This window comes from Dermacentor andersoni, chromosome 9 (assembly GCF_023375885.2).
Source record: "Dermacentor andersoni chromosome 9, qqDerAnde1_hic_scaffold, whole genome shotgun sequence".
In the NCBI taxonomy this organism is placed as follows: Eukaryota; Metazoa; Arthropoda; class Arachnida; order Ixodida; family Ixodidae; genus Dermacentor; species Dermacentor andersoni.
In genome coordinates this window covers 96,208,620-96,234,736 of record NC_092822.1, presented here as the reverse complement: position 1 = coordinate 96,234,736, position 26,117 = coordinate 96,208,620, and the positions used below count along the sequence as shown (strand labels likewise).

The 26,117-nt window shown below is 42.7% G+C and overlaps 1 protein-coding gene across 2 annotated transcripts; it reads right to left on the bottom strand.

Annotated features, from left to right (window-relative positions):
* On the bottom strand, positions 1-23,564 carry LOC126528410 (syntenin-1-like). Of its 2 annotated transcripts, none has more exons than XM_050176301.3 (8): positions 23,364-23,564; positions 22,607-22,665; positions 21,196-21,393; positions 17,285-17,464; positions 12,390-12,565; positions 9,765-9,906; positions 6,276-6,397; positions 1-1,317 (listed from the first exon to the last, which is right to left on the bottom strand). In XM_050176301.3, the coding sequence occupies exons 2-8, from the start codon at positions 22,658-22,660 to the stop codon at positions 1,263-1,265; spliced, it is 927 nt and encodes a 308-aa protein (XP_050032258.1). In that variant the 5' UTR covers positions 22,661-22,665; positions 23,364-23,564; the 3' UTR covers positions 1-1,262. The 2 variants fall into 2 exon arrangements, with proteins under 2 accessions (XP_050032258.1, XP_050032259.1); XM_050176302.3 differs by lacking the exon at positions 23,364-23,564 and adding an exon at positions 23,193-23,357.
* Between the last annotated feature and the right edge of the window lie 2,553 nt (positions 23,565-26,117).

Sequence of the window (26,117 nt, the reverse complement as noted above, 5' to 3'; positions counted from 1 at the left end):
TTATATGTGATTTAAGTATCTTTATAGTATAGTTAAAAAACCATACATTGCACACAGCATGTACCTGAATGCCATGCACGGGAACAACATCCGTGGCTCTGGTTCAACATTGTCAAGGGCGACGCTATCACAGCCACTGACATTGTGCCACCCAGGACGACTTGAATAAACAGAGGTTTGAATAAGAAGGATTTAATAAGCAATGCAACATAACATTCAGAGACAAAATGCTACATCACATCATTAGGTCACATCTTATTTCAAGCACACTGACTGCCGGGAACATCTAATACTTGAAACATGAATGGCAGCTGACAGATAAAGCCACAAGCAAAGTTTGTGGCATGGCACTGTTTTCAAGGAGCCATAATGGCTAGAGCAAAACATACCGTCGGCAATCACAGCACTGAGGCTGACTCATATCTTCATGCAATGAATCTGTGCAAGTAAAACAAACAGATCAACAGAGAGAATAAATACTACACACCACTCCCCTCGTCAGCCGCACAGGGCGACAAATTGATTGCTACAGTTTTATGCATGTATTAAAATTTTGTCCACAAGTTAAACCAGTTTATTCAGACACTACAACTCATCTGCGCTGCGATCTCTCGATTCATTGCAGCCACACTACATGAATTAATAATTTCATTTGTAAAGAGCTGGTGTAAATGTGATCTCATCGAATGACCACGCCTAGCTACAGAACGACCGATCCAAGAAGACACGATAGTTATAAGCAGTGCTCACACTAGCCTCGCGAAGAATTCAGTTCTTGTCTTTTTACCCACTGAAGCCCCTCAACAACTAAACATACAATGTCTCGCGACGCCACAGCATGCCTATTGATACATAGAAAAAAAAAAAAAGTGGGTGCGCATTACACATGGGTAACTGCCAATTGTGACACGCCAAGTGTGAAGAGAAAGGCATAACACCCTAATCACTCTCTTTCTTCATAGGCTCTTTGGCAGGCAACATTTGTAGCCCTTCACCATTTTGCTCACAGTCGACAGCTTTAAACATGAGGTTTCAGCCAAGCCATAATAGATATTTAGCAAAATATATGTGTAAATAAAAACAGCATCAAATATGATACACATGCCATTAGAGGGGAATGACAAAGAAACGGCTCATCGATAAGTGCCGAAGCAGCGACAGTTTGCGGCTAAAAATCGAGCACGGCCGGATTCCGCCAAATCCTGGCATGAAGGGTCTGGACGCAAGGTGGACTCTGGTGTACAGGCCTGCCAATGGTCTTCTTACATGTCCGGAATCGAGTGGTCCATCAGCTTCTTAAGCATGCCTCCAGATGTGCTGAAAACCGCAGAAGCAAGGGCAATGTGAATGATGCTAGAATCGCACACAGAAACAAAAACCAGAGATAGCACTAAACCATCTGCACATAAGGGCTGGAAGTGAAGCTTAAAAGCAAAAGGTTAAGCTAGAGTTCCAACTTTCAACCACTGCATCACTACTGTGACAGAGGCGAGTTGTAGACGAAATGCATATTTACACAGAAAGGCAAGCTTGATTACATAAGATGGGTAAAGAGACACACCTACGCCGCCACTCCCACACTGCCCAAAAGCATGGGGGTGTTTGACGCAACATTGTGTTCACATCTCCTGCGACGACCTTGGGAGTATGCACAATGTTATGAGCCGCACAACATTCTGAACACACGTCCGAAGATGGCTTCACCTTTGAACAATGCACGATTGGTGCGGCACAGAGCTGCATCGCGTGCCATACTGATCTTCTCTATTTGGCCATTTCCGCAGTCGTCGACTAAGCACGGTAAAAATTTGTATCCCAGTATTTCACAGCTTGCCGTGTAGCGCTGCACGAACGCATTTGTGTGACACATGTAGGCCACGCTGCCGATGGGCTTCAGAGCTTTGTACGTAATGCACATGCTCATGCAATCAGTCTTCGTCGCACACTTGCACCATGTGAAATGTATGTGGGTGCTATTCACTAGAGTTGAGGATTGGGCGACTTGGTATCGCATTCTAAAACTGGTACAGCGCAACATAGAATGGAAGAAACATGCCGAGCCGTCCAGATGAAAGAACAGTGCTCTGTTCTTTCATCTGGCCAGCTCAGCTTGTTTTTCTCAGTTTTTACATAAAACATGGGTGACTCAATGTTCGAGCCTGTCCGAGGACAGCTCCGCCTTGTAATGCATGTGGTAAACCAATGCTAGCTGCTCCAGCTCTGTGGTTACATGCTATCAGTGATGAATGAAGTAGCAAGCAAAGCTTAAAAAAAAATAAAGGCTTCTCAAGCTCGTTGCACATGGCAGCAAGCATGCAGTTTTTCAAAGGAGATACAAATTTATGTTTTCTCATGTATGGGCTGCACACACTAAATTTGGGCTACAAATTACGGGAAAAAAAAAAGTGGTCTTTACACGAGAACATACATAGGTCCTTCGTTTTTAGAGTTAATACTTTTTGAAATTCCGGAGGTAAAAATCATGTGTTCTGTTTAAAGAAGAAAACTGTGGAGAAATAGAAAGGTCTTGTTATCTGGCAGCCCAATGTATGAAATTTTGCTGGTAAGTTTTACGAATGAACAACACAAACAATGGCCTCCTTTGGGACATGAACACACTATTTAAAAATCCCCACGACCACCCTGTAATGGCAAAGAGCTGCTCACAAATCATGTAAGGAACTTACCTCTACAAATACTCACTATATGGCATAATAATTTTATTTAAAAGAAACAACATTACCAAGAAACAGAACATACAGACGGGTTTGACGATCCCCTGTTTACTTTATCTGCACTTTTTAACAGAAGAAAAATGGCACAAAATGCAGTTCACAGAGAGGGATGCTTTGCAAGACGTGTGATGCTCTTTCTTATGTCGCAAGCCCTTGTTGACACACATTATTATATGCATTGAAAGCATTTGTGTTCATCCTTGACCTGAGACATTTAGTCCTTGTCCGTATTCTTCCCGTTTTACTGGTTCCCAATATATGCTCTTGCAACAAAATTAGACATATCAGCCACCCTTCTTTGAATGTAGTGTAGTTGTGTAAACGTCCTCAACGTCACAGCTGCCATTTGCAACAGCAATGTCAGGGCTGGCGTTATTTCTCTTCCTAGCACATTACCGCCATTTATATGTATGCTACTTGCGGGAAATGCGATGCAATGCACTATTACATTCATGCACATGGCTAGTATAAAAGCAACAAGTTTTCGTTCCCTTTCAATGTTGGCAGGCATTGAAAAAAAGAAATATATTTTTTATATATGCTCATTTTCACTTGAGCGTTAAGTGCAAACGAAGCTTATGCCATATTCATATATAGTCAACTTCTGTTAATTAGACCCAGACAGGACCAACAAAATTTATCTAATTATCCAGCGATAGAAATTAAACAAGATGCAGAAAAAACGGTAAAACACATAACCAATTCATTTGGCAGTATTCGTCCAATTAAAATGTGCACCTACTTTGTGTTGAAAGTAGAAAAACAACATATAAATGACATTAAAGTTCCTAAACTAAGTAGAGACATAACATGCACCCCATTTTTTAGAAAGAAAAATAGGCAATAGATGTTGCACAATGGTGGCTGGTTGTCTAAAGTCATCCTCGCCGCAATGCACCCGCCTTATGCGGCAAAACATACATCGCAAAGGCAGTTATGGTTTCATGTCCGATTGCACCCCGCAGGCAATATTGTGCCCAATTTTCTTGGAGATGAAGTGGGGAAACTTTAGAATGAGGTAAATACCATAACCGGACATTGCGAATTATGGTTATTGCTTGAAAATCTTCCTAGGGCAGGCCGAAAATAGGTGCTTCTGATGGAATACGATGCATGTTCAATGTACTCACTGTTCTCTAAGCTCCACCAAGACAGACGCTTGCACTAAAGGGGTCACTAGTGGGGTAACCATAAGGGTTGGGCACATGCCTACTGTCTGGTCAACTTTCAATTATCTGGCGAAAGCCAATTTTAGGATAAATAAAGTTTGGGCCCATAGGAATGCATGAGTGCTGGCCAGGAACTTCAGTCAGGATCGAATTAAACGAAAAATCGAATTGACCGTCGTCGAATTAATGGAAGTCAACTGTATACTCTACTGCACACTTAATCTTCTTCATCTGATTATATCTTAACCCCTTGTTCATAAAAGATGGGCAGCATTCATTACTTTTGCAAAACCTGCATTCATTGCTATCCTCTATGAAAGGGCAAACTTCGAGGAGAGATTGGGTTTAACCTGAATTTTATAAATTTTGTTTGGGGTGAAAAAATAGGAAATTATCAGGTTTTACCTGAAAACTAAGGACCTTAAATATACGGTCTTGCATTACTGTGCAAACATCCACTAATGAGGGATAGGCAGTGGGAGGCATGGCTTGCGGAGGAGCGCTGGGAGAGCCAATGGCTCTTGTGGACTAAGCCCAGCGAGCCACTTGTGGCAGTGGGGCCCTGAAATAGGGGCCCCAACTAGCGTTCCTTCTTTTATTTATTTTCGATATAATTTTTGCTCACTCACTCATTACTGCGCTGTAATTGCCTGCTTCATAATGGGTGAATGTGTGTCGGCTTAGAAAAACTCTTTTTCTTCAAAATTTCTCTACGGTCCGTTCAAGGAGAGGTCACAATATGTGCACAGCTGTGAACTCCTCTAGGTGCACTATGCTTCTTTTATGCAGAAAAGACACCTAGTGTACAACCTATCTTGAACTGCCTCTATCACAGTTCTTCAGGAATAGTTTTCATTCTTTCAAGTAAGCTGACAGCATCCTCATTGCATGTTTTTGTTAAATGTAGAATATTGTTTTCTTATAGCAGCATCTGTCTTGGCATAGCTTACTTAGAGGACTGTAAAGATGTAGTGCATGCTCTCCCCCACCGGAAATGCCCATTTTCGACCCGCCCGAGAAAGATTTTCAAGCGGTAACTGTAGCTCACAGTGCGACCACAGTATTTATTTACCCAATAAACACGCGTGGCTTTCTTTTTTTTTTTTGCAGGAAAATTGAGCTGAACATTGCCTGAGTGGCGAAATTGAACACGTAACCAAATCCACCTTCGCAATGTTTGTATGCTTGACCGCATAACAGAAGGGTACTGCGGTGAAGCAGACATTGAGAAATGGCCACCATGGTTCAAACAGTTATTTACAACACCTTCAGTGCGCCGTAGCACTTTTGTGTAAAAGAAATAAGATCCTTCAAGATACAAATATACATATGCACAACAAAACACAGACTGACATCAGTTCATAACAGTTCAGAGAACAATAAGGATATTTAATAATCACAATAGGGAAACAAATGTTTACGAAAAGTTTAATATAACTGACAAAAACAGAAAAAGCAACCATGCTCAACTTTGACAAGGTTTACTGCAAAGAAAGTTCTGAAGCATGGATGAAAATGTTTTGGGGGAAACAGACAATTTCCTGCGGAAGCTTATTCTATTCAAATTTTTCGGAGAAAGAAAGCACTTTTGAATAACTTGATCCTGCATGCAAGCTCTCGTACCTTCAAACAATGGTCCATATAGGCAGATATGTACGTAGACTTCTTGTCTTAGCATAAAAGATCTTATAAAAGAGAGACAAGTAAATATTTCCACCTATCAAGGAGAGGCCATCCTAGTGAATTTTGGATCTCAATTGTTCTTTTAGAAAAGTCACACTGGCCTGTGACAAAATGGGCCGCTCTCACGCGTACGCACTTTCCTGACCATGGCCATTTTTCCTGGTACAAAATCGGGTGCACATTAAATTTCCACTTTGTTTAAGAGCTTTATTATCGTTTCTACATTAATTTTCTGCTTTGAATACATAGAAAGTGGGCGTGCATTTAATTCAGGGGTGTGTTAGACTCTGGCAAATACTGCCAAATTGCCCAAATACTCCAGTCTGTTTTGGCGTTTTTTCTGCATGTTTAATTCGACTTCATGGATAATTCAATCAATTTGTCGGTCCTGTCGGGGTAAAATTAATAGATGTTGACTGTATTAAATTTCGACATACATGGTATTCTATGGAAAAGAAGTTATAAAAAGTTAAATACTTTGTTATATCAAGGTTTACTGTATATTAGTGGTTATGTTATATTTATGAAAATATACACACTTAGAGGAGGACATTTTGGAGATTTGACACAGCAACATGGCACCCAGTGTCTGATTTTGATGTTAGTATTCCTCCCTCCTCATTTGCCAAGCAAGTATGGTTATCATCAGGGCAAGAGCAAAATGTAACAGAATATTACACCCACTTACTGTTTGATCATGTGATCGTAGACAAATGATGGAATCACTGTGACCGTGATGATATTCCCTGCACTCTCAATAATCTTTGTTATTTCGGGGTCCTTGACTCCCACCACGTTCTGGCCGTTCACCTGCAAGGAGCCACAAACAGTCGTTGTGTAAACTGCAAATTAATCTGGTAATCAATCACATTTTTCTTTTTTCGCATTTCACATGAATTGGCTGAAGGAACAGCAAACATGGTCTTGAGACTGAAACCTGCTTACTACTTGCAGGTGCTACACTTGGGATACATTCATGCCACCTCTTGAGCATCCATTGAGCATCCATATTCTAAGGATGCTCAATTCTTGTGTCATTGACATTTGGTTTCCCCGCATAGCACACAAGGTAATGCAGAAAGTCATGTTGTAGTTAGTGTACAGCTATTACGAGAGATGGCGCAAGCTTTCTTACACCACCTGACACCATCTGACAGCAAGAAAAGTGCTGAGGCAAAGGGAAGCTTATCTACTCTTTTTGACAAGTGGGCTACAAAAGTAAAAAGTAGTGTAATTCAGAATGCAAAACTTTCATAAATTAGAGCAACAAGGTGTGCTAATTTGCAATGCTCTCACTACTTTAGCAAACATGGGTCTTTATTTCTTCTTTATATCATCATGGATTTTGAAAAAAAAAAAATGGCAGTGTTATTGGTAATGTCCTCTGTGATGTTACCATAAAAATTTCCTAGTTATATCTCAAGAACTTCTGTATTTACAATTTTCTTCTCTGTTTGGGCTTGTCCCTAGCCTGAACGACTTGCGAAATGTGACTGAAGACTCGTTCAAAGTGCTGTGTGTTCCAAAATGAATGGTTGAGGGTGCGACATTCCTAGATTGTTATTTGCTACATATTTTTTTTCTGTTCTCATCTTTCATGAGACGACTGTACAACAGGCATCCAGATCGTGAACAGGTAGCTGAATAATTATTTCAGAAAATGTCACTCTGGGAAAGCAAGAATGTCACGCCCTGTCTGCACTTAGAAAAACATAGGGGGGTGGGGGGAAAGGAGGAATTGTAGTAGACCTAGCAGTTGCGAAGAAATCAATGGGACAAGCTGAGCAGGTGGCAAGAAAAGGAAATGGCTAAGTTGTATCTTAGATTTCACTTTATAAAAAGGCACCAAGGTTGTAGTCATTGATGTATCAAATGTGGGGCTACCAGAGTGTTTCTCCTTTAGTCCGAAGTGCTAAGACATCCTTCTCCGCTGCTCTGTGAAGAGCATCTTGGCCAGGTTGCAGACCAAATGTTGCACAATTTCCCACAAAAGCACAGCGGAACCCAGAATTGTACTTGCATACTGCCTTTCTGACGGCTGTCACTAGTGGAGCAAGGAAGCTTACCCCATGCAACAAAATGTCTCCGTAGCATTCAATGCTGCACTGTCATCTTCTTGTAGCTATGAACAAAGGACTGAACAAAGGTTTTCTGCAGCATTCTGAATTTCTTTCCCCTAGGCCACAACTAGGAAGCTGCACATCAGAAAGGCACTGGCACACATGTATGCCTTGCAAGCCAACACTTATGCAGAAGTATTTGCTGCCTAGTGTTTGCACCAGCTACCACATTTTGAGCACACAGTTTTGTACTAACATTTTCTCTTTTGAACCTCGTTAGTGCCTGGAGAGCTTACGGAATGCAGCGGAAGGTCTGTTGGATATGTCTTTTTTTAACAGAAAAACTTCCACATTAAATTTTCCGTATCACTTTTTGGGTGCGTACGAAATGAAATAAGTAAAAAAAGCGAGAATGTCCCAGCCTGCATTGTAGCTGGAGGACAGTGGCAAAATAAATAAATAAATACTTGATATCAATGTGCAATGTGATTGGTCTTGTGCCAATTGCATGAAATTAGGGGTGTGCGAATATCAAAATTTTCTAATACGAATCGAATACTTAGCATCATACATAGAACTGAATATAGAATAATGATATGCACATGCATTTATTCGCAAGTTGGTTAATTTTAACATATTGGAACATTGCAATTACATTGTCATTGGTAAAAAAGTTAAGCTAGTAAGCCATTATGCAAAAAGATTGTGTATTTGGCTCATGCTAGCTTTGGAAAAGTCAATAACTTCTGCTAGTTGTCCGTTCTCGCCAACCTGTGCCTTAATATACTGCATCAATGTCCCGTAAATTTAAAGGCATTTGACCCTGTACTAGTCGTCATTCGTCGAATTTGCTGTCAAGCAATAAGCTCAGGATTGGGGATGGAACTTGCAAAAGAGTGCGTGCACCCCTGCTGTTCGCAAACCTGCGCAACTTGTTACTGAGAGGCTGGCTTTCCAGCACACTTTATAAGTTTAGTGGCTAAGTGTGCTTTACAGGCAAAATTTCGCTAGCAGCATGAAACCATAAAATTCAGCACAATAACGCCCCAATATTCTTAGATTAGATAGAAACAAATGCTGAGAACCGTGTTTGCTTCCGCACAGCCAGCAATATATTCGACCGAATATACGAACATTTCATAATATTTATTTTTCGAATTTATTATGAATATCACAAATATTCGATAACATTTGAACATTCGGATACCCCTAACGGAATGATTAGCCGCAGGTTCAAGGAGTCTACGCACAATGTGCTTGAACATCGAGTCCGAGGCCCTGATGTGTGAAATTCTTAGCCATACGTCTTAGGAGACCGTGCAAAATGTTACTAGTATTTATTGGCACGTTGGAGGCACCGATGCGCGAACTGCTAAGCCGTGGGTCTTGGGAGTCTGCGAAAGATGTGCTTGATCGTGGAGTCAGAGCCACTGATGTGCGAAATGCTTAGCCGAGGGTTTGAGTATTGCTTGTGCGAAGTGCACGGTCGCAGATTCCGAAGCACTGAGGCTCTAAAGGTTTAGCCATGTGTGACGTCTGCATCACCAATGCTCGGAATGCTTAGCCACAGGTCTGCAACCTCCAGAAATGAAGGAATAGACTGCACTTCTGCGACGTCCGCGTCACGCCCATTTCGGCACTGGTCAGGATTATGCTGGTCGAGAACTCGCAAGGTGTAAACAAAAAGAGCAGATGACACCCTCACAGAGTGAGCGCGGCCAACCAGTCTTCGGAACAACTTACAATAATTTCATTTTTGTGCGCTTGTTTCCAAGTGGAGGAGATAGCTGAAGTGGCAAACTCATTTCATGTTGCTCTAGATATGAGAACATATTCTACATTTGATTCGATATTTGGTGGTGGTTTTTCTTGTATATTCATATTCGATTAGAAAGCTTCACTATTCAAACAACCCTATTCTTTTTTCATACACATGCGAAAGACACAGCACAAGTGTATCCTGCGTTTTTATCTTTTTTTTTCTTACATGTGTACGTGTTTAAGCCTGTAAAAATTCATCAAAGAGAAAGCCCTGCTTTCCAGTATTCTGTGTGGAAAAAGAGACCCGCCATTTCAATAAACCACAGCTTACTCCCAACATACGAGGCAAAACCCACCTCAAGTAGTTGGTGGTCAACTAGAAGGCCGTTCCGTGTTGCCGACGAGTCCTTGACGAGGGAGATGATGCGGCCATCTCGGAATGCAAATCCAACATGGCCCGTGCTTGACTTGTGCATTGTCACTGTGCGCTCAAATGGCCTGCGGAATTCGGATGAAAAAAGAAAAAAAAAAGTGGTTAATGGGAAGTGGTTAAACATTCCCATTGGCTGCTGGAACTCAAGCCACAAAGGGCCTGCAATTTACACCTGCTTAAAGTGCAGAAATTTGTAAACTCCTTTTTATTTCTGCAAACAGGTTCACAACAAATCTCAAAGTCGCAGTCTCCGCATGCGTGCTCTAATAGCGCACGCGTGCGAGGCGGCCCGGCTCAGTGGAGCCCTGGACTAGGGGCCCATCCATGGCTGAAGAGGACCCAAGCTTCAAGAATGAAGACTTCGGCCTCGACCCGCTAAAACCTTAACAGACTCAATAAAGTTTTCCATTCCATTCCATTCAAAGTTGCAACATCAACAGAACTCTGCACAAAGCTAAGACTGACTGAAGCTTGAGTTGCATTGGATTGGTATAGTCTAATGTCTATGCAACACACAGGCTATGAGAGGTGCCACCTGGATTACCATATTTACTCAATTCTAATGATAACATGGATTAGAATCAAATGAAAAAGGAGAACTGCAATAGTGAGACACACGGTCATTGGCACTAAAAATTCCTCTAGTCCAAACCAATTTACATATCGGCCAAAATGTAGGAGCTGCAGTTGCTACGACACTGTGGCCACTCTATAAGTTAATTAGGTTGTATAATGGTCTGTGTGGCATTTTTAGAGGAGCCCTGAAACACTTGTCTAAATAATCGTAGAATATCATTATCAAAATCATGTCACTTAACAAATATCTTGACACATACATTTTTCAAATCCTTCAAGCACAAGCAAAGTGGAAGGTTAGTTATTGGACGTATCAGTGGCTTTGTTTTTAATTTCCACTAGCGTGCTGGAAGCTACACAGGGGAGACAGCAAGGGAGCACAAGTGCGAAAGGCCCTCTGGCCTCAACCTGAAGGTTGAACATGAGACGGTCACGAGCAGCAGATGGAGCAAAAGCCATACCAACGCGTAAATGTTGTGTTTAGACCAGATAAAATCATCTTTCTGCTTTTTTTTTTTTTTGAGATGACAGATTGTATATTTTTCATTTATTTCACCCAAGTGAGCAATAATTGTATTACCGAGACTGTTCTAGTGATTACAAAATCATAAAAGGGTACAGCTGTTTGCGATGATGCTGCACAAAGACATTGTGGAAGCGAGAGCAAGTGATTTTTTACTGCTTCTGATATGGGTTTGCAAATTCTATGCTGCCTGCAGTGCAATAACATTTGGCTCATGTTTACAGGAACGTCATTAACAGATCGGCAACATTCTTCTACATTCAAAAAGTGTTTCAGGGCCCCTTAAGAAATGAGGTGTCTTCCAAAGATGACATGGTCTGGGTTGTTGATAACCATCACGAGGCTGCAAAAAGTGACGCATGATGCCTGGGCGATGCAAAAGATGCAAAAAATTTAAATAAGTTCTGGGATTTTATGCACCAGAACCACGATCTGCACAAACTAGTAGAGGACTCCAGAATAATTGCGACTACCTGGAGTTTTTTAACACCCAAAGCATTACACACAAGTGCTTTCCCATTACACGCACATTGGAATGCGATTGCCATGGCTGGGAATTAAGCTTGCAACTTTGCATTCAGGACGAGAATGCCACAGCCATTAACTTACCATGCGCTGGTCTAAGCAAAGCAAAATACCATAAATTAAATTAATTACATGGCATTAAAATTATACCAAAAGGCATACACTTCTACAATGCCCCTCCATTTAGAAGGGCTTTGGAGTATGCACGAAATGTATTGAGGATGGCCAGTGCTCAGTAAATCTGCACCTAGAAGTATTCTTACGAGCAACGCTACCAAGAACACAAGTTAGCTCTCACCACCTTTGAGGCTAGACAATTCCCTGCATGATGAAGGAAATCTTGTTAGCACCACCCCCCCCCCCCCCCAACCAGAAACCATTCTCCATTTCATTGTTACCATTATAGGTGTTTTTCCAATTATTCCATCACTTCTGCAGTACGTTGCACATTCACAATGATTTTAATGCTGTGAATGCTTTGTACATCGCTCAAATAAAAACAGTGGTCAATAACAGCACAGTAAGGTTTAGCCTACTTCTCGGGCTTTTAGTTCAGGTTTTCATTAATGCATCTTCTATGTAGGACAGCTAATTGACTATGCTAAGAAATTATAGCAGAACACTTGATATAATATGAAGTCTCGTTCCAGATATCAGCATGTCAAATTTAAATCTTGTATTTGGGCAGCAAAGTTCACCTGTGTTTAAGCATTTTTCTTTAAGTATAGCACATTTAAAATAAATCTGCTTTTCTTTCTTTTGTGTTTATAAATGTTGATGAATGAAAAATCTTACAACTCATGGACCCAATTAGCCTCTATATTACGTTCAGGCTTCCATGCAACAGTTTGTGGTGATCAGTAGAAAATGCTTGCACTTGGTGCAGGTTAACCAGCGAGGGATGTGGCTGCCTGCAAGGCTCACCTGTCCCGGACAGCCATGACGATGCGCTCTGCGCTGGCCTTGACGATGAGTGTGTGCACCTTGTCGACCGAATAACCAGCAACAACTTCATCGTTAATGGTCAGCAGCTGATCGCCGAAGCGAAGACCTGCCAGGGCTGCTGGGCTGTTGGCTTGGACGAGCACAACAAAGATGCCCTATAAGAAAAACGGGCACACCGCACTAAGTTCATGAGAAAACATGAGCGCCACACATGCTCCTTCCATAGCGACAGCAAAAATGCTACCATGAACCGGGCGTGAAACATGGGCGAGTTGGTAACACACGGCAAACAGGCAAAAGCTGCATGTTTGCTTTATCGCGTGTAAAGTTTACAATATCATTAACTCTTACAGTGCCAACCCCAAGATAACTCGGAGATTGACCGTTGCAAAAGCCCTGCTACTCCCGAGTATGTGAACAGCATAGACTGCTTATAATGTAAGTTGCCAGAGTGATAAGCGATACTGCACTATAATCAACATTATTTAAAGGTTGTGCACATGCAAAACATGTAGACCAAGCAGCCACATGTGTCTGGAAGTTGAAGCATATGAGTGGACATATGCCCGCACTTTTGTTAGTCAGGTGGTTCTTCCGTTTTCCAATTGCCGTACAGTCACTGTGAAGCACTTTGCTGGGTCTGCACTAAACCACAACTTTTAACGCAATAGTGTTAAAGGTCCCGTGTCGCAGAATATCTGGCGTTGGTGTCCGATGTCCCACATCTGGCGTCCAGCATCACATCGGCAAAAAGAATTTCGAACCACGCATACCCAACCACACAGGCCCTCCATGCGGCGCAAGGAAATTACTGAACTAATTTAATTTCTCAAGGAAATTACTGAACTAATTGAATTTCTCAAGGTAAAATATGCAGAGAAATTGTAAAGTGCGATTCACACATAACCTACAGACATGATAGCGTTAGATTGTAATTTGAATATACGAGAAAACATAATTCTTTTACACGGAGGCTCAAACACAGACCCCTTTTAACACGGTAGCGTTTTCCAGCTGCCGTTCAGGTCTGTCTTAGTATGAGTGGTGTGGCCCCCTCAGTTCCCTGCACACCATCAAAAAAGAACTACAAAGCTTGCCTTCATGCATAGCATTCGCCGCCAGCGTTTCCCTGTGAACATTACAGTTACATAAGCAGCAGTTGCTGGGAAGCATGAGAAGCACTCAGGGTTCTTTGAATGCTACCGTGCTCCACTCTTAAAGGTGAAGCGCTTAAGCATGCCCAAAATTTTTGCCACTGAATCCGGATTAGACAACACTGCCTTGATAAATGTTCGTACCCGTGGACAAATACATGTTTATCTGGCATGATATCATGCACACAGGCTGCCTCGATGGCAACAAGTGTGAAGCAGGGTTCACGGGCAATCAGTTGGCAACCACTGCAGATGCATATAGCAAAACATGGTATGTGCTCATGCTGGTAGGAAAGGTGAAAGCTCACGTGCACCAAGTTCCGAACCGATGAATTGGAGAAACAGTGTAAACTGACTGTGTCGTGGACTCAAGGTCGCATGTGTGACATCTGCACGTGTTCACGATAGGCGAACGTGAAACACACTCATGGCCTCGACTGATCTCTCCGTCGAAATACGCCGTAGTTTACAAAGTAAACCATAGCGCTTCGCTTACTTTGTACTGCTGTTGTGAAGATATCATTGATATGGCATGAAAGCATATCATTCGTCGCCGATTCCCAAATTCATTAAAAAGAATAGTTTTTTCATTCAGATTTGTTTTTTAGATTGCCAATAATTCGAAAAATTCTGTGGCCCCTTTCCATGTAAGAAAAATCGATCGGCGACTGTACTTATTTGCATAAAAGGTCGAATTTCAGTACAACGAAATTTCGATGTAACAAAGCAAATTCATGATTTTACTGACTTCTTTATATCGAGGTTTAACTGTACTTTCAGACATAAACACTACTAGAAAACTGAAACAGCAACTGAAGAATTTAGAAGTGACTTGGCAAAAAGACTGCAACATTTGCTTGCAATAACCGAAGCTGGTCACCTGGAGGCAACGACTGTCCCCTTTAGCAATGGTCTGATGGCATAACAAACAGAAAATAAACACCTACAATATGTCAACAATTTGCAAGTGCAGTGATCCCTAAAATGACAATCATGGTCTATGACAAGCCTGTTCAGAAGAGATCTTTTTAAAGCTATCAAAGCAATATTATCATGTGTCTGATTACAATGACAACACATCTATCTTGAATAAGAATATACCAACAATATGTGTGGGTATGGAATTCCCTAAAACTACAACAGTCATGGTTTATTTTAGGCATAGTTGAAAGACACCATTTTAAGCTTTCGACCTTTCATACACAATGCCCTGTGACTTCACATGTACGAGACTTGTAAGAATGCCAAAATAATAATAAAACATAAGCAAAGACATGTTCAACGGGGTGAAGAAATATATACCCCTAGCTTGCTTTCAAGTAAGCTACAAAGTGTTCATTAGGGTAATTATGAACAGAAGCATTCCAATACTAACTTCAATCAACCCGCAGAACACTTCAGAAAGAGGTGTATTCAGCAATGTATTGCATCCATGACACTAGATTTGAGGTGTCTGCGGCCAACACCTTTTATCTTATATTAAAAGGTGTTAAATGCAGCACAGATACCATCAGCAGTCATGGAGGCACTACACAGTCAAGGAAGCACAGGCCCCAAGCGATGTGCAGAGACGCTGCAGCTATCGTAATTCTCGAGAAAGGTGGAAAAATACTAATCATGAATTCTCTGCAAATATACTGCAGTATGCCCTCAAGTGCCCGTATTTACCAAAGCCGCACTTCTTGCAGCAACCGTTGATATTAATATGCGAAGTGTCCGCAAAGTCGGTTTAAAAGCACACGGGCTTGCGTGTTATAGTACGAAGAGCGAGATGTTCACGCCAAGAGTCATATCGGCGTAATGACAAGTAATGCCAGTTTTGTTCAGTTAATGACATACTGCACTGCTGCTACAAAGATGTGCTTGTTGAACTTCACAGCCAATGACACAGCCAATGACACAGACAATGACAAGGGGAGAAAGCACGGCGCACACAAGCAAGATAGCGAGTGGAATTCTGGAAGGTGCATAACCCCTCTCCAGAGAGAGGAAGAGAATGACAGCACTCATTTTCAAGATAAATAATGGGGCTTTATCAGAACCACTACTAACATCATGCAAGAGCCTGGCCTTCAATACTGCTTTGCGATAGCCGCAGACACTACCAGTGAGATTACGAGCACAAATGATAGACAAGCTGATAAAAAACACTACAGAAAAGAGTGCTGGAAAACAAGGATACCAGATGGAACAGGGGATGACAAAAGCGTCAACTGTGACTGAAAGGATTATCAGTCATGTGAGACAGGCTGAAGAGAAGCGCGAACAACGAGGACAGAAAAATCGCACAGGAAATCTTGTGCAATTCCTTCTCTGCCCTAATTTGTGCTGCCCTTAATAGTCCTTAACCACCAATCGACACTAACTTGCCCCATTGTACTAAACAGTAACAGCTAACTTTGGCCTAGATAACAGGGGAAAGACAAATTATGAAGTCGAAACAAGCATTTGCACGGGCATGTAAACATGCCTGTGCAAATCTGACTTGATCTTAACAGAAAGAAGTCAGCTACAAGAGAAATATTGGCGAACCAATATGAGGCTGTGCCGATACTTCTAGCAGTTGTGACGTGTATATACTTGACATTCTGCCTGGTCTGGCAGAATCAGCTCAGCCATTCCCTTTCTCAGCCTCGGAGGATGAGGTGGTTTCGTCCTTCAAGCATGTTTCTGCCAAGCAATCCCTCTCCATAACTTGTCCAGAAATGAATAGCCTACATCATTACAGGTCCATAACAGAACAGTAAATGGATAGTTTGGCGACAATAGGAACAGAAAAGGCCGAAAGATGGCAGGCACTACAGCAGACTTCCATTAACTCGACCTTGACAGGGCCCACGAAAGTGATCGATTTACCCGGCGGGTCGAATTAAACAAGATGCAGAAAAAATATCAACATACCATCGATTCATTTGTTCAGTACTAACTAGCCCCCAAATTAAACGTGCTCCCACTTCCTATGCATCCAAAGTAGAAAGTTAACATAGAAATAACATCTGAGCTTGTAAACGAAGTAGAAATCTAGCACACACCCAATTTTTTAGAAAGAAAAATGGACAAAGGTCTAATATATGTTGCACAATGGCAGCCTGTTTTCTAAAGTCAGATTTGCCTCTGAAGTTTTTTAAGACAGCTTCGGCGCCCTATATCCATGTTATGCAGTAAAGCATACTAATGCCACAAAGGCGGTTTTGACTTCATATCTGATTGCCCTATGCAGGCAATTTTCAGACAAATGTTTATAAAAAGAAAAAAGACATGCGTGCATAAGAATTGGGTAAGCATCATGACCAGACATTGTGAGCTACTCTCATTGCTTGAAAATGCTCTTATGGCAGGCCAAAAATATGCACTTTCGACAGGAGATTGATATATACATATATAAAGCTCAACATATACAATGTCCCTAAGCTCCGCTGACACAGATGCTGAAGCCTGCTGTATACATAAAGCATCGTACATTTCAACTAGTGGCAGCAGTACTCTATTGGATGCATAGCCAAGAAATGTGAAAAAGGATTCTGCACCTACAGTATGCGATGGATACAAAGCTTATTGCCCAAAATCACATGTGATGCATCCATAGGTGAAAAATCAGATAAACTGACACTAGACCCTTAAGAAATTTCTTTTCTATTGACCTCTTGCAACCTCCAATATTTGTCTCTAGTGCTGGTTACTTAACATACAGATCAAACAGAAGAGATGCAGTCATATTACCTGGTTGATGGCTTGCACACGCAGTCCAACCTTGCCTTTCTTGTCTTTGCAGAGGGTGACTTCACGAATCCCATGACTAACGTGTGCCCTCTTCAGGCCAACTGAGGAACCCGAAATTGGCGCAACCATGTTTGAGAGGAAGCCGCCGGTTCCCACAGGCTGTGGCACTGCCACTTGGTTCTGTGGAAGACACGATGGTCACATGCACAAAAGGAAAGGTGCGACTACAGAACGACACACAAATGTGGAATGGAAGGTAAAAGAGACACCAAAGACAGTTATTAAATGCTGGTATGATGTCACAGATCTTAAAGCATATTCACACGTTTGGGACACATTTAATTAGACAAACTTCTGAAAAACTTGCTAGGTTATGTTTTTGGTTCCTTTAGAATGCAATGTGATTTTTGCTTATTGATAAAAATCTAAAGGGACGCTAAAAAGACATAAAATAAAAGGTAAGTGGCCACACTGCTTTGGAGTGTCGTCAAGCCAGCAATAACCAGCCATGATGTCATAAAGTTTGACGCCATCTGCTTGTGCCTATACTTACCTGTTTAATTGGTGAAGATGGACTGCATTGCACTCTAAAGGAGCCATAGAAAAACTTAGCAAGTTTTGAGAACATTCACTGCACCAAAACAGCCTAAGTATGTGACAAGATTTCAAAAACCACAGCGAGAAAGAATGATAATAACCAAGAGGCAAAATATTATGTTAGTTACAATTGGCACTGTGGTTTCTCATTCTAAGCTGATTTGGTGGTTCTCTTTAGTGTCCGTTTTAAATATTCCTGAAGTCCCAGTTCTGAAAACATCACAAATAACTAACAATTATGGTACAACTGGCAAGGCTGAGTGGAGCCGAAGCAATACCAATATAGGTCTATCAACCAGAAGAAATGCAAATGGCTCGAATGTAGATGGACAGCTACACGCATGGAATGCAGAGGCAAGTTTCCAGGATGGCATCATAGAAATTGTCTAAGTAGCACGCAGTGTAGCGAGGATTCAAGAATGGAAGCATATTGTTTGGTCCTACCTCAACAAGAGCTAACTGGAAAGAGGACGATGACCTGTAGTGGCCAGATAAAACAAGGTTGAGTCCAAGGAGGACTGGCTGACTGATGGAGCAAAGTGAAAGCACCTTGACAAAAACAGCAACCTCATGCAGAAGCAGAATACGACTGTCAGAAGATGAAGCTTGGATTTTAGTTTTCAGTTGCACTAAATAAAAGCCTTCACTTGGGCAAATCAAGTTAACGAGGGGCCATTGTGAACTAGTTTTCCCCTAAGCAGTGAAACTGATAGCTCGCTTTTATGCACCATCCACAGTCTGTCAACTGATATGCACCATACATACACGAGGAAACTTGTATATATATATAAAAAAAAGAAAAAACTGCCACTACCAGAGTTCTTTAAACGGAAGCATAAAATACGAAGGCAGACTTCAGAGACATCCCCCTCTCTTCCCTAGTCACCAACGTAGCCATTTCTCTTTTGCGTTGCCGAGACTCTCAGCACATCTTGTTCTCCCGGTTAAGAGATTTGATTGGCTGACGAGTTAAGTCTCAGAGCAACACGAGGGCTACGAGAGCTGCTGTAGTGGAGGGCTATAAATTGACTTTGACCTCCTGAAGTATATGTAACGCAGATTTAAAGCATTAGGATTTAAAGTGAAGACCACGAGCATTTTTGCATTCAACCCACATTGTGATGCAGCCAGCACAGCCAGGTACTGAACCTGTGACCTCATGCTTGGTATCGTCAGAACACTTTAGCCACTGTAGTGGCTCTCGCCCACATTACATGCCGGATCATACAGAGTGGCATGTTAGAACGTTACCTTAAAGGGGTCCTGAACCACCTCTCGGGCTTGGTGCAAAAACTCAGTCCACGGAAAGCACATGCTGCTGTGAACATCTCGGCCAAATTTTGCATTACTGAATGGCATGCGGAGCTCACAAGCGGAGCGTGAATTCACCTTTCTCTCAACTGCTCTCTTTTCAAATGAAGCCTTCTCCTTTCTACAGGCACTATATTTCGCCACACAGCAGATTCCCATATGCAGCTGCCATTGGCCAATAGCCAACGTCAAACAAGAAGGGTGTTTGGAGTAGTACACTTCTTACGGTTACTGTGTATATTTATTGACGCAGGTTAATAAACAACTAATAAACAATGTCTCTGCTTCTGCTGAACACATTGAAGTACTTTGTGCGGCAAAATATTTCTCTGAAATAGTCTGTTTTAACTTCAAATGCATTTCTCGACTTTGATAGAAAGTGATTCAGGGCCCCTTTAAACGTTTCCAAATGCACGATTAAACACTCGCGACGAGCTGTAGGGAGCCTCTCTCTAATGTGAGCAAGTGCAAACGCATGCTTTGGAAAACTGAACAAGGCATGCCTGGAGCTCATTATACCAAGTAGGGAACACCATGCAAAACAACTGTGCGACATCATGCAATCTACTCAGAACAGTTGACACGGTTCTCAAGTGTGAAGCACTCAGGACACTTAGGTTCAAGAGTCCTTGCGTAGACCTGCCATTTTTTCTTTAAACCTGCCCAAGCCGTGTTTATGGATGAACAAGACCTTTTTACATTATGATGAACAGCTCTCAACGGCCAACATGTGACATCACACATATAGTGAAAGTAAGGTACCACTTTTATGCAAAAACTTGCATGCAATGCTGGCCATGACGGGCCACCATGTCTATGTCAGGCTACTTTTGCGCTAACTAAAGGTTGATAGAACTAGCGGATTAAATGAAAATGTAATGCACTTCTACAAAATAAAAATTCTCAGCACAGCAGTAGCTGTAACAGTTGAGTAGACACAAAGAAATAACGAAGTGGGCCTCTTCGATTTCCCACTTCCAGCTACCCGCAGGCTGCCACAGCTCACACACGGAGATGTTTCATTTTTCCTTGGATTATTCAGCCCACCGCACTTCCGCCAGGCATTTGTCATTCTGCCTGGAAGGTCTCTGGTTGTGTCAAGTGCAGACGGCATTCCACCCGACTTATCCCATCACCTCAGGCACGGTGCGTCGTGTGCATGACACTGGCATTTTGCCACCATGCATAATCGAGTGCAGTGCAATTACTATTTTTTTTTGGTGGCTGTTGTAGAAAGCATTACTTTTGCCCCATCCTGCATTTACACACTTTGCACTTTTGATCAGGAGCATGGTTGGTCCCTTACGTTTATCTCATTTCATATCTTGCAATTTCTGTTTTCTGCTGCTGCCTCAACTTTTTACATTTGATTGTTGTGAAATACTCTGGTGTTACCACTCTAAACAAAATACAAAAATAAAGTTACAGCGCTTGTAAGATTGCTGTGTTGACCGCCCACTTTTGTAATGGACTTTTTACCAATTCGGTACACTGTGGAAGTTCTAAGCTAGGCTGCATAGTATATTATTCAATGAGAAAGGCGCTGTATAGGACAGGACCACAGATATACCAATGAATCTATCCCATTTACTGTGCTGTTGCCATATCGGCACCACAGTGGACAGTGCCAATGTATATAAATGCCAAGTACACAGTTTTGCTGCAGTTTTGGATGCCTTCAATGGCCTTCTTTTTCCTCTAGCCTCAAGTGCCAAGCTCCTCTGCAGATGTGTAAATATGGCATTCATTGCTGATGCAGCTGTGATCGAATGAATTGCATTCGAAAAGTATGGTAAAGAGCAACATTGTAACTGGTGAGGGAATAGCTTGGGGGTGACTGCGCGCCTTCAAGCAGACTGCTCCCTTCCACACCGAACAGACCCGATTGCCTAGTGTTCCCAGCTCAAGACAATGCGATGCTTCTCCTTAGCTAGCGGGCAGCCAGCGGGCTGCCCAAGTGTGGCAAATCGAAGAGCCCCAGTGTTGTCCACACATGGACAAACCTGGGAGATGGTTGCCAGAGCAGTAATTTCGGGTGGGACATCCCGAGACAGGGAGAGGCCCATGTAGTCATCTAGAGTGGGGTAAAGGGTTTCAAATTTCTCCGGATCAACTGGTGCTGATGGGTACAGTCCATAAGGAAGGGGAGCTGACGCCACTGGAGCTGCTGGGACAGACGATTCCAGGGGCTTTGTCTGCGCCTGTGCATGTGGGAGGGAATGAATAGCATGAATTTTCTGCCGAACGGAAACATCAGGCAGGGGAACAAATAAAAGGAGTCGCTGTGTTGAATGAATTGCAACATTCATTGCAATCTGTACTCAAAACCTACATAACACACATTTTCTCCCTTTTCTCTCCATTTGGTCGTTTAGACTTGTTTGTACACTGACATTTTGTGCTGTTACTTCCGCAATATGTAGTTGTTAGCAGGGCTCATTGGTATGACGACATAACAGGGAACAGAATGCAGAAGCAGGTCCCACTTTTGCACCCATTCCTGTATTATGTACTTCTGACGCTGGTCTGCTGTATAAGTGTTTACTTTTCTTTATGGTTTTTATCATGGATAAAAAGCTTTGTACTCCATTCCAACTCAATGTATTGTTGCCTTTAATCCTAAAGTACAAATTCCACCTGCTTGTGCTCTACACAGACTGCAATGTATGTACTAAACAGGAAAAAAAAATGAAGTCACAAGAGAAGCATTTTGGCCTCCGCAACTATAGGAAGGTTAGTTCACAAATTTATCAAGCAACATCTTATGATTTAAAAGATGGTTTGCTGCTTTTGACCGCATACAGTTGCAAGGGCGAAAAAAATTAAAAGAAAAAGAAAGTAAATGAAGCTGCAAAAACAAACCATCTGTGCAGAAAGCTCATCTATAAAACCTACTGAAACAATAATCATAGTCCCTGGAAGTGTACCTTGTCACAGGCTTGGAAACCCAGCTGCTAAGCTGGCAGACACGTGCAACTTTTTCTTTTTAGTCCCTTGTCAATGTTATAACAATGCACCAACACGAGTAACATTTTAATAACGTATACGCTTCGTAATATAATGGAGCCAGACATGTATATTTACCAGGTTTTCCACAGGCAACAATGCGGAACAAAGTGTATAACAGAATTTACTAAGCTACACGTTTTGGTCGATCCAAACATAAGTTTGACTCAATTTTCTTTTATTTGTCCTGAGGCATGCGATGGTGTGCATGCACTGCTCATATATTATAGCAGTGGCTTATGGAAGTGCCCTAGCCAGCACACAGTTCGGCAGACCAAATTGCTTATCTATGCAGTGTTCACTGCAGCCTCACTCGGTAACTATCTACAACGCTTGGTACCATGCAATGTAACCTAGCTACTAACCACGGCGAACACAATTTCGCAGTGAATGAAATAGAGCACTTACCTGGATCATGTGATCCACTTTCATATCCTCCAGAGTCGGGTACAGGCTCGACATCTTGCCTGCAGCGGGGGAAAAAAGCACTGCCAGCTGAGAACTCGGGCAAAAGAAATACCTATGCCAAGCCGCATGCGCCGCACACAGCGCTGTATACTGTTATCTGCAGATACGCCAGAGAGTGGATTTCCGAACGGCGATTGTTCGATAACGGACAGCACTCTTATCAGCTCGAGTCACAGGAAAGATGCGTGAGTAATTCCACCAATAGGATTAGAAAAGCACCACAATGAGGAGCAAAAACAAATTTTGCGGCAGAAAGTTAGAAACAAAAGCCACGAGTAGTGCCGCTTGTTTTGTGAAGTGCTCTGCCACCATGAACTATTTCTGTCCTAAGCGTATACAGTGTAATGTACACGAGACAGCGACGATGTAAATCATAAAAAACGACCCTTAATCGAGCTTAGACGAGTTAACGGGACATATCTCCGGCCCGCACTCACGTCAGCTTTAAACGACGTACTGCATTACTCTCAATTATAAGCACTGAGGCGCAGGAATTGCCTAAGTCTGACCCTGTCAAAGCGGTTACCTCGCTCTACGTCAGTCCTGCGTTTCAAAGAACAGTCAAAACAATTGCAACGGCACAGGGGCGAAGATGCTTCGTCGGTTGCGTTGACTTCACGGAGCTTGGCGGCTGGCAAGCTTTTCCGTCATCACCAGGATCCTGAACAAACGTCAAATGCAATACGCGCACACCCACCTCAATGTATTGACGACTGCCGATGCAAGAACCACACACACCCGTTACGTTTTTCCGGTCGCAAGTGACTCACACACGTGACGAGAAGGGGAGGGCAGCTGTCGGAAGGCACGAGTGACGAGAGAGCGAAGCCACAGGCGAAGCTTATCACGCACAACGTCGCATCTGATCAACAGCGCACCATAGAATAAAGAACATATAAAGAAGAGCACACAGCGACTGGCGAGGAGCGCGCCAGGTTATCTACTGTGATCTACGCTGTGCACACACACACACACACACACCATGCACACATGATCAACGAATGTAAAAGACGGCCAAATTAAAGAAAAAATAAAACAGCGGCATGAGTTTAGCGGCACCTTTAAAATATTTAACAAATACGGGCCAAGTATGAAAAGGCAAAGAAAGGATCTTGAAAGAAACGATAAGAAACTGAAACCGAAACTCCTTGAGCGAGACACGCCAAATGGCATTGTTTGGTGGCACGTGTTTGGTGGATATAATATTTCACTTGTTTGATCAAGATTGTTACCAGCGCTTAGAGCGCTTGTCGTACATGACGGACCACTTATTAAAGGGAATGTCTCCAGATTCACGTGGCGATTTCCAAGGTTACGGATCCGTTTTCTCGGCTTCCCTTACCTAGAGGCTGTTCCCCTATCTGCTGCGGATGCGGGTACGGCGGGTACGGTCCAGCACGTAAATCACTCCCTCACTCGGATTTTCCAGGGCCGACAGGAGCGCACCGGACAGCGCAGGAGCCGCACTGCTCTACGGAGCCACCGTCCCTATCTCAGGGTGAACCCATTCCAGGGACTCGATCTCCTTACAGAGCAAACTCTTCTCGAGGCTCCCATCGGCGTCTCCGAGCTGGTTTGCGTTGCCGCACTGGGTCCCGAAGGACCGATCTCTGTAGCCGGGTTCAAGACTGTTAACCCGATTCCCTTTCGGTTGCAGCGGGGCGACTGTTGGGCACACATTTATGGTCTGTTAGATTCGCCTACACTTTTGGAGCGCATCTTAGGCGCCCGTTCCTGCGGCGAGCGTCCGCGCCCCTCGTAACGGAGCGAACGAGCACAGCGAAGGATGACTGAACGCGTAAGCGTTGCGGGAGATGAAAGAGGGCGCGAGGAGGATAGCAGAGGAGGAAGGTATGGCGGAAGCGTGAGAAAAAAAGCGTGGTGCTGTGCAAGACGGGCTCTGCGGCGACGATGGCTACGAGATAGCGCCACAGTAGCGCGAATCATCTGTTCACCGACAACGCAAACTATAAGTCAGGCGGCGAGCTCGTAGGGCTGGTAATATAGACAATTACTTAATTGATGAAATGTATCTCGCAAAACAATCTTACTCAGTGTCCACCTTTCAGTTAATCAGCCCAATTGATTAGATCTGTTCAATTAATCGTTTTCGAGAGTTTGACAGGAGTGGCTCGAAAATTTTGAAATCATGCTGGAATGGCGGTGCACAAGCAGTGATCATATGTGGCTGTGGCAGAACGAATGTTGACTGTTTTACCGAGTGATGCCAACCCGAGCGCCTTTCAAGGCCTACTACAGCAACCCAGTTGGTGATCGTCGAGCCACTCCCAGTAAACTAAAGATGTGGTACAGCATGCACACTAGCTCTGAGCATGTATTTAACATGGCTATGGAGTTCATGTCAATTCCAGCAAACCTATAACATCCGAGCATCTATTCTTGCAAGCTGGTAGTGTGGTCATTCAAAAAGGTGTCTGTTCCACCTTTGCTTGACATTTCTTCGTTCTGTAGGAATTGAGCAGGTGGTTTAATATCGTAAACCAGTAATTTTCTTTTCCCTGGTGAATATTGCAATTTCTTGCATATTTCAGTTGGACTTCACCTTTTGCCATTTTTCTCATTTCATGTTTAACTGCACTGTGCACAGACTCGCTAGTACCATGCGTTATTTCTACACTAAGTGCCCTTTTACAACAAATAGTGTTGATTTTTTCAAAAGCCACCAGTGCTAACTATATTTAGTCTTAATCAATTCAAATATTTTACTTTAGCCAATGTTTAAACACTTGTGTTTTAAGCTTGGTTTCACCTCTCAAACATTAAAATAGGGTCCTACAAAAGTGGATAACTGTTTCAACCTTTTTAGAAATGCAGAGGAACAATTTCACTTAATCAATCGATGAGAGACCCTGCATCAAAGTCATTAATTGGTGAAAGGCTAATATGATTAATATTAATAATTAATCGAACAAAAAAATTAGTTCATCACTACGAGCACGTCTACCGATACCATATGTGGAAACAAAGCGCTGCATGAGCAGAGGTCTGTCTGTAGCAGCAGCTGTAAATTGCACCCAAACGTCACCCACGCACTGCCTCTCACAATCTCCCGATTAGCGAGGCAGTCGCGCCACACTTCGCTCCGTTTGCAACGTGCCACACAAGACCGTTCGTCCGTGCCAGCCAATTAGATCGCAAAATGAAGATGTAGAGCTGTGCTCAAATTTTGCATTTAGGAGTATCATAATCATTGGTAACCAAAATTAAAGCTGCCACGGCCAGCTAGGAACTGAACCCACAATCTCGCGCTCACCAACAGAAAGCCACCCACCGAGCCACAATGATGGGCCAGCATAAATGTTCGCTTGCGGTTAAGCCATGGATACTTGCGGAGTGTTCCAATTATAAGAATTTAAGAAATATTAGCTCAACTTGTAGGCAAGAGTAGACCATGGCTGGTGTTCTGCAGGCAGAGGAAATTAAAGGCAAC

Bases quoted from the DNA above. Each gene is read 5' to 3' on its own strand.
- LOC126528410 (XM_050176301.3), bottom strand. From the start codon at position 22,660: ATGTCGAGCCTGTACCCGACTCTGGAGGATATGAAAGTGGATCACATG. The intron at 21,394-22,606 runs GTAAGTGCTCTA...CCACATGCACAG, and splicing joins AAGTGGATCACATGATCCAG to GCGCAGACAAAGCCCCTGGA. The intron at 6,398-9,764 runs GTGGGTTTTGCC...GGCTCCTTGCAG, and splicing joins TTGACCACCAACTACTTGAG to GTGAACGGCCAGAACGTGGT.